Source organism: Quercus robur, chromosome 6, assembly GCF_932294415.1.
Source record: "Quercus robur chromosome 6, dhQueRobu3.1, whole genome shotgun sequence".
In the NCBI taxonomy this organism is placed as follows: Eukaryota; Viridiplantae; Streptophyta; class Magnoliopsida; order Fagales; family Fagaceae; genus Quercus; species Quercus robur.
Window position 1 is genome coordinate 27,053,346 of NC_065539.1, and position 11,732 is coordinate 27,065,077.

At 34.8% G+C, this 11,732-nt stretch overlaps 1 protein-coding gene across 1 annotated transcript; it reads right to left on the minus strand.

The window, feature by feature from the left end:
• Positions 1-3,866: 3,866 nt before the first annotated feature.
• On the minus strand, positions 3,867-11,294 carry LOC126733419 (selenium-binding protein 1-like). The gene is made up of 7 exons (XM_050436727.1): positions 10,949-11,294; positions 7,733-7,928; positions 6,300-6,527; positions 5,766-5,997; positions 5,515-5,622; positions 5,130-5,402; positions 3,867-4,301 (listed from the first exon to the last, which is right to left on the minus strand). Exons 1-7 carry the CDS (start codon positions 11,106-11,108, stop codon positions 4,020-4,022), a joined length of 1,479 nt encoding a protein of 492 aa, XP_050292684.1. The 5' UTR covers positions 11,109-11,294; the 3' UTR covers positions 3,867-4,019.
• Positions 11,295-11,732: the final 438 nt, after the last annotated feature.

The following is an 11,732-nucleotide window of genomic DNA, read 5'->3' on the forward strand; positions in this document are numbered from 1 at the left end:
GCTTTCTTTTCTCACAACCTTAAACATATATAAGAATTATTTTAAGAGCCGTTATAGCAAATGCAAGTAAGTGCAACTTGATGCAAAGGTTTTTCACAAGCATATTGTGACCGGAAACAATTTGTCCTAGTTCATTTTTCTCTTAAAGAAGCTGCTACGTTTGTACGCCATAGGGTTTTGTAACCAAGGAGTTCCGTGATCTTCATCGTGTTGATGAATTGAAAAACTTTGTAGCCAACATCCTTCTCAAGTTGGTGGTTAGTCACGTACTTGGATCCGTGCATCAATCGGTTAGTCACGTACTAGGAGCCATGCATTAAAAGGAGAGATTGTCACTACAGAACAAGTCCAATTGGGTATTGGGGTAAGGGTTCAACTGTAGGTTGGTATAAGGTATTGAAATTCCTTTACTTGTAACCGCTTGCTGTGATTGTTAGGATATATGTGATTCACTTGTTAGGAGCATATGTCACTATTTTATGTAATTGGCTAATCCTTTGACAAAACGAACTATACTTGTATTTGGGTAGATCTAGGATGTGTTTAATACTTCAAGAAACAAGGTTTCAAGTTCAAGTGTTAAAGCCATGCAAGTCTGTCCAAGATTCAAGTGTGAAAAATGTTGTTCATTAAAACTCGACAGTTAGCATCTATCAAGCCATGAAGAACTGTTCCAACCCGTGGCTCGACAACAGCTCTACAGATAAGGTACTTGTTGAGGTTTATGAAATTCAGATTTTTTGTTCTGTTTTTCATCCAGTCCGTGATTGTATGTTTGGACTTTCTTTTCTCACAACCCTAAACATATAAAATGATTATTTTAAGGACTGTCAAAGGTGACACAAGTTGCACAAGTGTTGAGCAAAGTTTGTTCAAGTAAATTGTGACCGGAGACAGAATTTGCCCTAATTCATCTTTCTTGTGAAGAAGCTGCTGTGTTTGTGCACTGTAAGGTTTTGTAACCAAGGAGCTTCTCGATCTTCATCGTGTGATGAACTGAAGAACTTTGCAGCTAACAACCTTCTCTAGTTGGTGATTAAAGTCACGTACTAGGATCTGCGCAATTAGTTAGTCACGTACTTGGAGCCATGCATTAAAAGGAGAGATTGTCACTACAGAACAAGTCCAATTGGGTATTAGGGTAAGGGTTCAACTCTAGGTTGGTATAAGGTACTGAGATTCCTTTACTTATAACCGCTTGATAATAGTGGATTCTTAGGAATGGTGACCTTAAAATCACCCGGTGGGGTTTTTGCCGTGTAGGTTTTCCCCATTCGTAAATAAATCACTGTGTCAATTTAATTTCCGCTACATACTTAGTTTAATTGATGATTTGTTTGTGCTGCCACGTACATTGCATGTTAATTTGATCAATTAATAAACTTGGCTAATTAATCAATTCATTCATCACAAAGGGTCAATACATTCTTGGCCTATCATTGATAATAGTGGATTTTCGGGAGTGGTGACTTTAAAATCAATCGGTAGAGTTTTTGCCTTGGAGGTTTTCCCCATTTGTAAACAAATCACCGTGTCAACTTTATTTTCCGCTGCATATTAACTTAGTTGGTGATTTGTTTGTGCTACCACATATATTGCATGTTAATTGAATTAATTAATTAACTTGGCTAATTAATTGGTTAATTCATCACAAGGGGTCAATACATTCTTGGCTTATCATATATTTTGCCACTTAATTCTTTTTGAGAATTTTGTCGAGTTCCACTTAAAAATATACATAGAACTTGAAATTGTTAATGTCAAGTTCCAGTCAGAACTCAACATCAATCATATCGAGTTCCAAAACTAAGATATTTTGCTACATAATTTGAACAGGGAGCTGTTTGACTACATAGTTCAAAAATTAGGGCCAAACAACCATTTTTCCCTGCATCATTGAGTGACATACATGGTTTTTCAACAACCATGTCCTAGTACTATTGCAATGGGAGAAGGGTATGTAGTATTTAGTTGGATGATGACTGGTTCACCATATTTCTATTTATGGTGCAAGTTGGGGTTTACCAGTTGAGCTCTTCTGGGCAAAAGTGGTAAAAGATACTAAATAAAAACGGATTCTTTGAGGAGATAGATAAAAGGGGAGAGAAGGTGGAAACATAAAAGGATAATGGGCATCCATGTGACCATCTTAGTGAACATTGAGGCAAGTGGGAGTGTTGGTGGATCTGCAGATAGTAGGAAAATACAAGACAAGTGAGAGACTTTTGTTTTTATGCCATTATTACTACGAACTATCAGGACATAAGTCGTCAGGGTGCTAAAGGAGAAACTAGGATAGAAAATAAAAGGGATTGAGGTGGAGGAAGAACCATATATAAAATAAAGGGAGGAAGGGAAGGTGGATGATTAAAATGAGGGACAAAGTTGTAGTAATGCACCATACAAAATCAACCAGTAGCGACAATGCAACAAACTTGTAGTATGGGAAAAAGACCTAGGTGGATTGTGTAATCTTATTTATTTATAAACTAGTTACATTATAGTCCCATGAAATCCGACCCACTCTCTTATTTATTGGTTTTGATGCTATAAACCTCCCTTAGCATTCACATCTGGTTTGTAAAAAATATCACATTTTACCATCTTAAAAGCTATTTTATCTATTTTACCATATCATTTTACAACACACCTAACATCTCAAATTTTATTTCTTTTGTCACTTTATTTAAATATTCTTTTTTTACTGTTTCTCTCTCTCTCTCTCTCTCTCTCTCTCTCTCTTCCTTTTCCTCTCTCTCCCTCTTCCTCCAGGCAACCAAGCTCCAACAAACCCATTAAAAAACCACCACTCACATCCCACTTAACCCACTAGACACTAGCCAGCAACCACCACCACAACCACCATGCCACACCATGCCAACTTGCAAACCCATTAAAAAAACCACCAAACCCACCAACAAGAACCACCAATAGGAAGAAAAAAAAAACACACACACACACACATAGCGCCAAAAACCACCAAACACTGGCCACAAAAACCACGCCACCAAGAGAGGAAAAAAAAAAAACAAACCAACCCACAACCCCACGCCACCACTACAAACAAACAAACAAACACACACAACAACCAAAAAAACCCACAACCCATAACCCATAACAACACTGCACCACCGCGACTCACCACGCCTCACCCACAACAGACCCACTAAGACCCAAACCCAAAACCACCATGCCTCAAACCCACCATGACCTAAACCCACAATCACCATGCCTCAAACCCACCACGACTCAAACCCACTACCCACCACTCCTCCGCCACCAAATCCGACTCACAATACCTTTCAGCCAATAGATCTTTACTTCATCGGTGTGGAGGCCCAACCACTAGAGATGTGAGGAAAGATAGAGTGAGAAAGAAATGGACTGGGACTAGAGAAAGAGAAAGACAGAGGAGAGAGAAAGAATAAAAGAGATTAAAAGAATGAGATGAGGAATAAATTTGAATATTTTATTTTTGCAATTAAGCTACAGTACCATCATAAAAATAGGATGGCACTGTAGCACAATTGCAATTTTTTTTACAATTCTAAGACTTTGCAAGACCAGGCAACGGGGGGTTTTAGGGCTCTGATACTAAATATTACCAACATATGGCATTTACAAGACCCAATGTGAATGCTCTTAGGCTTTTTGAAGTGGAGATATGAATCGCCTCTTCTTCATCTGTTGTCATTTGAAGTGTCTAAAGTTGCCCTATGAATTCCAAGTCCATCTCGACAGCCTAAGCATGTACAGACACTCCTAGCCCTAAGGAACTCTCCTAGGAAAACCAAGAAAAGAAAGAGAGACTCCTAAGTCCAAACCTAACGAGATGAGAGCTAACAAGTTCAGGTCTGGACAATGTATTGGTAGAAATTACAAATATTATTTATAATTCATAAAATCCCATGTTTCCTTCACATACTGTCATCACCAACAACTTAATTTGGAAAGTTCATTATATCCACTACTATATGTTAAAATATTGTCGTTTATTGCTAGAAATAGATTCAAGTTGCTTAGATCCATATATCTGAAGTGCAGTCACCACCAGGATATCTCATCTCATGGGCTAGGGAAGGACCATCAGGTTCAGCAGCAAAATCCACGAAAAAATTGGGGTTTATTTTCAGACCACCTTTCTCTGCATCAGCATCAATCTGCAACATGTGAGATCCTTTCTCCACAAGATCAGGATAAAATTGACGATCCCATGTACTGAAGAGTGAGTTGGTGACGTAGAGTCTCTTCCCATCTAAACTTAATTGGATCATTTGAGGCCCTCCTCTTAACTGATTTCCCTGAAAGGAAGATATGAAGCAAACAACATATTAAATTAAGGGAACTACATGGAGCAAAAGTACTGTCTTAGTTTGAGTGATTAAATAGTTTGTGCCAAACCAATGCACATAAACCACATAAACATAATTAAACTGGTGTACACTAACATGAACAACATATTAAATTAAGGGAACTACATGGAGCTAAAGTGCTGTCTTATATGAGTGATTAGCCCTTTTGGAATGAGATTTCTAGTAACATTGTTTAAGTATTGTGGAAATACGTGTAAGTTAAAAAGTATTGTGGAACACTAACATGTAACATCAGAGATAGGAAGATGCTTAGTATTATTTTTCTACAGCTTATCAAACAAATGGTCTAGGCGTCCAGCTGAACTAGGCATATACCTATATGGGATAAAGGCACTCGAGTGATGAATATATAACAGGTCACTTATACGTTGTCTAGCCACTCACATATAGTGTATAGTGTTATCACATCGAGGTTTAGGTGGTCCATGTGCATCCATTACTAAATGATAATGATTGATGGTCACCAGATAATGAATAAAGCACTCAGTAGATTAATAATACATCTTTTTTTATAGAATCATGATGTAAATCAGAAGCAGAAAGAACCAAACAGTTATCTGATTCATCCCTGTGTGAAATACTTCTAGTGCAGGAACTGTTTTAACTGATATCTAAATTGCACATAAGCAGCATTCCCAACCAAGCCTATCTTGTTTGGGGAATTGTTACTAAAAGCACCCAATCAATCATCAATTAGGCAGCAATAAGCTATAGCTCAGAAAGAGTTTTAACTTTTACAATGGAGTTCATACAAACCTGGATCTCTGGAACATCAAATTGCCATGTTTTTCCATCTTCTCCCTCGGCCACTATTGGGCTTCCCTTTTGAATTAGTCCCCCAACCCATACTTGGCCTGTCAATACAGGATTCTTAGGGTCCTCAATGTTATACTGCCTCACATCCCCATGCAGCCAGTTCACAAAATACAGAAAACGATCATCAAGAGAGATCAGAAAATCAGTTATAAGCCCAGGCATTTCTGGAAGAATCCAATTTTGCACCTTCAATGGCTTCACTGATATTGCAATCTGCAAATATTAATCAATGCCTCAAATGAAAAGACAATACAGAGCAAATTACAAGGTGAACACAATATGGCACACTAACATACAGACATATATAAATATCTTATGTGCATACCTCATGGCTCCAAGAGCCATCTTGGGTCTGAAAAAATCGCACCATGTTACTTGTCAAGGCACAACCAACAAACCCTGTATCTTTTGAAGGATCATGCAGGAACCTTATCTGCAAAAGGGTTACATTGAGACAAAAATTGATCCAGACTTATTATGTTCTGATTAAAAGAAAAAATATATAAATTAACAAATAATCATGTTGGCCATACTCTAGATGTAGGACACCAGAATATAGATTGTCTATGCACTCACCTCCAAAGGTAAGAGCCCTGTACTGCCAAGATCCAATGTTTGTTTCAGTTCACCACCTGGCCAGCTGTACACATGCAGATGCCTCCCATAAAGACCATCAGAAACATGCTGAAGGTTGAAACCTTTAGTGAAAGCAGCAGGGGCACCCCATGAGGAGCTTATCATTGTCTTGTGTCGTGGTTGGTACCAGAAATCATAGCCAAAAAGTGGACTGTGCCCTGGTTTCTCCCACCTGGTAGATGTGAAGGGAGCCTTAAGGTTACATCGTAATCAAATCTACAGTAAACATGCTCAATTTACAATGCCAGGAATTCAGTCATGCTATTAAACTGTCACCGTCTCACCATCTCCGTGAATATTTAAATAGATTTCCAATATTACTTGTGTGTTGTCAATCTTGTCTTTAAATTTGATAAATTGTTTCCATTAATCAATATAACGAATTGCGCCAAAATTGGATACATAGATACGTGATTTAAAACTAGTTTGCTAACAGTAAAAGATTAGATTTATTTGTATGTCTCAGAACAGTACCTTCCTTTGACATTAAACTCAGAATCAAGAAGAAGAAAGCCACTCCCTGAAGCATTTCCATCTTTATCACCAAGGCATGACACCAGTAAGTCTCCAGAAGCAAGGCAATGGGATGTGTGTGGATAAGCCAAACCAGCCTTCTGAACAATATCTTCAGGCTCAACAACTTTATGCAGTGATGGAGCCTTGGAATTGGTTTTTGTGTCAATCACATATATGCGACCAGATCTGGAAAGGCTTGACTTATTAAGGAATATATTACCAACAGTTAATGCACCTCTTCAAATGATGAACCATCAATACTAGTAATCATAGCTTCTGACAAAAAGAACAGAAATTACAAAAAGGCTACATTAGGCCTCTTACGGAAGTGAAGTCATTATAAAATGCTTCCTCAGCATTTGAAAGGCATATATCCATCATAGAGCACCGATCCATTGGAAGTAGAAGAAAACACAAAAAAGTACAATACCAGACAATTTTCTTTCTTTCTTAGGAGGCGGGGAGTTAATAATTCTCAAAAGTTAAAAATATCACGTTACATTAAACCATAAATTTGATCTTTTTGGTAAACACAAAAGACTTAAATAGGAAACAGATTATCTCGCATGTGTTTCTTTTGTGGGGATATTCAAATAATAATAAATATGAAGTATCAAACCTGAGCCATAATTTTCTAATCCACCTATACCAGTGAAGTTCAAGAGTTTGATACTGCTAGTGAAACTAAATTAAGGAACACTAGAGAGCCAATAATAGGTTATTAAATAAAGAAATCATCGTGAGATTACTATGAAGTCATTAGCATACACCTATAAAGCAATGGAATTACCATCTTATTGGATAGTGAGTTTACTTTTATTTTTATTTTTTTAAATATGAAATCAGTGAGCTGCAAACACCAGATCAAACCTAAGCACAAGTCAAGACAAGACATTAAATTAGACTGCTTGCCTAACTACAAAGTCATTATCCATAATCTTATGTGTGTTTATCTTTTCAAACGCATCCACAACTACCACAGATAAAGTGGACTTCAGACTGTTGAATTGTGAGTTCAAAATGTAATAGTTCATAATTTGAGTAATATTTCAATAACAAGAACCACGTCTACATTAATCAAATTTTCATTCACAACTTCATTTATAGAATCAATTTAGCAAGCATGAATCAGTTTCTAGACTAATAATTTACCAGCATTTTCATAGCAATTTCCAAATAAAGTAGCCTCTAAAGCTTGTGCTTAGTGCTTACATTATTTTTCTACCTCTTTATGTTGGAGCACCTGCCTACCCCTTTCATCAATAAATGGTCAGTGCTTAACCAAACAATGCGTGTGCGCATGTATTTATGTATATACACATGAACCTACGTATGTATTTATGTATGCAAAGATTCATTAATGCAAAAAAAAAAAAAAAAATTACTCATACACTAGTGAAGGTAGGATCAGAAAGCGTCGATCTGCTGAGGGATCTCCATGGCAAGAGCTACATGCATTCCACCCTGAATGATGTAATTCATCACCTAAATAAGGCACAGGCAGCCTGTGGATAACTTTTGAATAAGTAGGAGAGTTTGGATCTATGTCCACTGTAGCCAAGTAATCAGGCTTCTCTCTTCCTGTTCCTGTATATACAATTAACCATTATATTATAACTTACTACAATATGCCCAACTAAGACAAACAATCCAAAATGGTTCCGTACCAGCAGAAAAGCAATAAGCTATAGATAGAAAAACAGCTCAAATCAACTAGTCCACGCATAGAAAAGGATTTTAAGTCGTTAGACATTGTAGATTTGTAAGTTTTGTAAATGATGTGATTTTTTGTGAGTGTTTGGAATATGTATTTTGTTTTAAAATTAAGGAAAATGAGAAAAACACATTCTATGTTAACTTTTATTCTATAATATTCCTCCAAAGTTTTTTTATTTTTTTTTTTATTGAATAATTATAATAGATATGTGTGTGCAATTTATAATTGTTGTTTTTTTATGATGAACACATTTCTAATAAAGTCCTATAACAATTATGTTATGTTAATACATATACAACATTCTCCAAAACCGTCTTACATAAAACATTATGAAATTATCCATGCATCGCACGGGTAACTTAATAAAGCTTGAGTTCTTGAATCATAAAAAGCAAACTAGGAAATAAAATTTTAGATTTCAAGTCACCAGTTGGGTTCATCTTTTAACTCAAAAGACCGATGAGACAGCAGGGGAGTGTTAGATATGTGCCCTGAAATAACAGTTAGTGAGGAGATGCAATAGGAACTATTATGCTTACATGTTGAGCTGTAGACTCTTGCCATGAAGTGTCAAAAAAATTTTATTTTAGAAATACAAGAAAGCGAGAACAAAGTTTAGCTACAAAATTGATTGTAGCCTTATGCTACAATCCTACTCAATATCTTTTTATTGAATATGAATTTTGACAAATCCACCATTAGAGTATCTTTTTCTTATATTCTCCATACTTGCAAAATTTCTAAAAAATTAAAGATCATTAGCTATGTTATTAATAAATTATTTAAATTGCAAGTTTTTGTATTTTGAAATTATGCATAAAATATAAACTTATAAATTATATAGTAAGTAATATCCGATTAACACAAAATTTGATGTGTATTAAGAGCGTAAAAAACATATAATTCAATGGTTAGATTTTCAAAATATGTAATAATGTCTATTTTTTTGAGTAAAGCTACAACTAATTTTATAGCTAAATTTTGTCCACACACATATATATATATATATATATATATATATATATATATACTGTTTACAAAAAGTTGAAGATTATTATATGCACAACTAAGGATGCGTTTCACGAAATCAGGTTATGCAGGCAGCATTTAGTCCCATCTAATTCGGCCTAGGACTAAGTGATCATTCTCACACAGTTGAGGATCAAATGGTGAAGAGTTTAAAATAGAAATCTGATAGCCTTTCACAATGGTATTATCTCAAAGCAGGTGAAGTGAGTCAAATCAAGAGAGCACTAAGTAATCTACCTTTCATTTTCATACCATTGACAGTTCAAAAGTCAGAGTAAGCTAAAAGAATCTACAAGCTATTGTGTTGTATAAATCATATGATTGTGTTAAGCATTCAAATTGAGGCAAGTCCTTATTTCACTCATTTAACCAGACAAGGAAAGCCTATCATGTTTTAAAAGGTGGGGCTTTTTTGGTATGCAATAACAATCTCATGCATCCAATATATACATCTCCATCAGACAGTGTGTGGGTAGTGGGCAGGGTTGGCCCTTCCACTAGGCCAAGTAGGCCATTGCCTAAGGCCCCCAAGTGGGGCCCCAAAATTTTGGAAAAGAAGGGGCAGTAGAGAAAGAAAAAAAAAATTAGTTTCAAATTAAACTCAAAAAATCTGGTATGTCCTTGTGACCAAAGAAAAAAAAATTTGGTAAATCCTAGTAAATATTGGTACACCAAAAAATTATTTGGTCTAAAAAAATAAATTATCCCAAAAATAACATCCTTAACTTCTAGACAAACCAAAATTCAACAAGATAAAATACAAATCCAGTCTAAAAAATTAACCACAAAATAATAACAAATCAAAAATCTCAAATCCCTAAAATTTACTCATATTACCGTTTCTTATATATAGTAGATGAAGCAATTAGTTTAATTGAGAATAGGTTTGAACAATTTCAAATATATGAAGATATTTTTGGTTTTCTATTTAACTTCACAAAATTGAAATCACTAATAGTTTGCAAAAATATTGTCTTAATCTTGAATTTTTTCTCAAACATGATGTTTATTATGATATTGATGGTTTAGATTTATTGTCAGAGTTAAAAGTTTTGAAAGAAACTTTACAAATAAAAGAATATACTCCAATAGCCATAATAAATTATATAAAAAAGTTAGATTCATTTCCAAATACATGCATTGCTTATAGAATGTTACTAACAATATCGGTTACAATTGCTTCTACAGAAAGAAATTTTTTTAAATTAAAATTAATAAAATCATATTTAAGATCGGCAATATTCCAAGAAAGACCAAGTGGATTAGTTATATTATCGATTAAAAATGAGATTTTAAAAGAACTTGAACATAAAAATTTAATTAGTCAATTTACATCTAAAAAGGCAAGAAAAATAAATTTTAAAAGGAAATATATATTATAATATAAAAATATTAAATAAATATTAATTTAATTAATACATAAATATATGAAAACCCTATTTTAATTCTCCCCTTAGGCCCAAAATCCCTGGCAGTAGGCTTATCCAATTAAGAAGGCTTCACTTCCTCGTCATGACTCCTGCATATCCCTTCAATAAATACTTCACTAACTTCAATTTCACTGTAGAAAACTACATATTCAAAAAACAAAAATAAAAATCTTCCTAAATTACAACTTTACTAAACATCTAACCATATTAACATAAGAATATGTTCGTGTTTCGATCGGCCACAAATACTCTTGTCCCCCTCCTATATATATATATATATATATATATCAGATTTTTTTTTTTTTTTTAAACAGACCCAAAAGAAAATTCAATACTAACTGCAAATTCCCTCCATATTTAAGTCGAATTGCTATGAAAAAGAAAAAGCAATTAAAATAAAAAGTAGATGAAGATAGTATATATATAGGTACCAGTGTAAACGCAAGTGACATAGATGAGAGCTTCTCTAGGACCAGACATGGCCTCCAGCGGAGTTGCGTACCCAGGTCCCCCCGTGTTGCAGCAAGCAGCGTGCCCATTATTCTCATTCCCCACCACTCCATGTTTCAACACACTCGCATCCGTAGCCATTTTTTTGAAATGACAAGCAAGAAGATGAAAGAAAAGAGTAATCAGAGTCACATGCAAAAAAGAACCTCTCTCTACCTGTAAGTCTTATAAGTAATGAGCTCGCTTTGTTTTATTATATAATAAGGACTGGGGCACAGTGTCCTGACGTTTCTATATATGTAATATATTATCTAATCTAGTGTTAGTCTTATCAGTCTTGTTTCTTTGTTTGGAGATGGAGATGAACATGGTCACGGTTTTTGTCTTTGTGCACTCCACTGTTTATCTTATGATCAATGTCTAGGGGGGATGTATCGGGAATTTCGCTCCTCTTTTTTTTTTTTTTTTTCTCTTTTTATCTTCTGTCTCGTTACGAGGTTTATTAACGGCTCAGATTTCTCCCACGTGTCCGAGGTATGCTCATTTCTGGAATCTTGGCCCTTTCTTTTTAACAACCATAACCGTTCGTTTCTTTAAACTGATCCCTCAATATATGGTAGTCTACTTTTTACCAAAAAAAAAAAAAAAAAGGAAGTTTACATCACAAAGGTCATGTTTGGCATCATGTGAAATAATTTCCGAATGTTGAAAATATTTTACGAAAAAGAAAATATTTTTATCTATTTGGTTGTGTTCTGTAAAATA

What these genes read in the sequence shown, in the direction of transcription:
- LOC126733419 (XM_050436727.1), bottom strand. Translation starts at nt 11,108, where the DNA reads ATGGCTACGGATGCGAGTGTGTTGAAACATGGAGTGGTGGGGAATGAG. An exon ending in CTGATCCTACCTTCACTAGT is followed by an intron (nt 6,528 to 7,732) that starts GTATGAGTAATT and finishes AAGCCTTTCCAG; the next exon opens with ATCTGGTCGCATATATGTGA. An exon ending in GAGTTTAATGTCAAAGGAAG is followed by an intron (nt 5,998 to 6,299) that starts GTACTGTTCTGA and finishes CACATCTACCAG; the next exon opens with GTGGGAGAAACCAGGGCACA.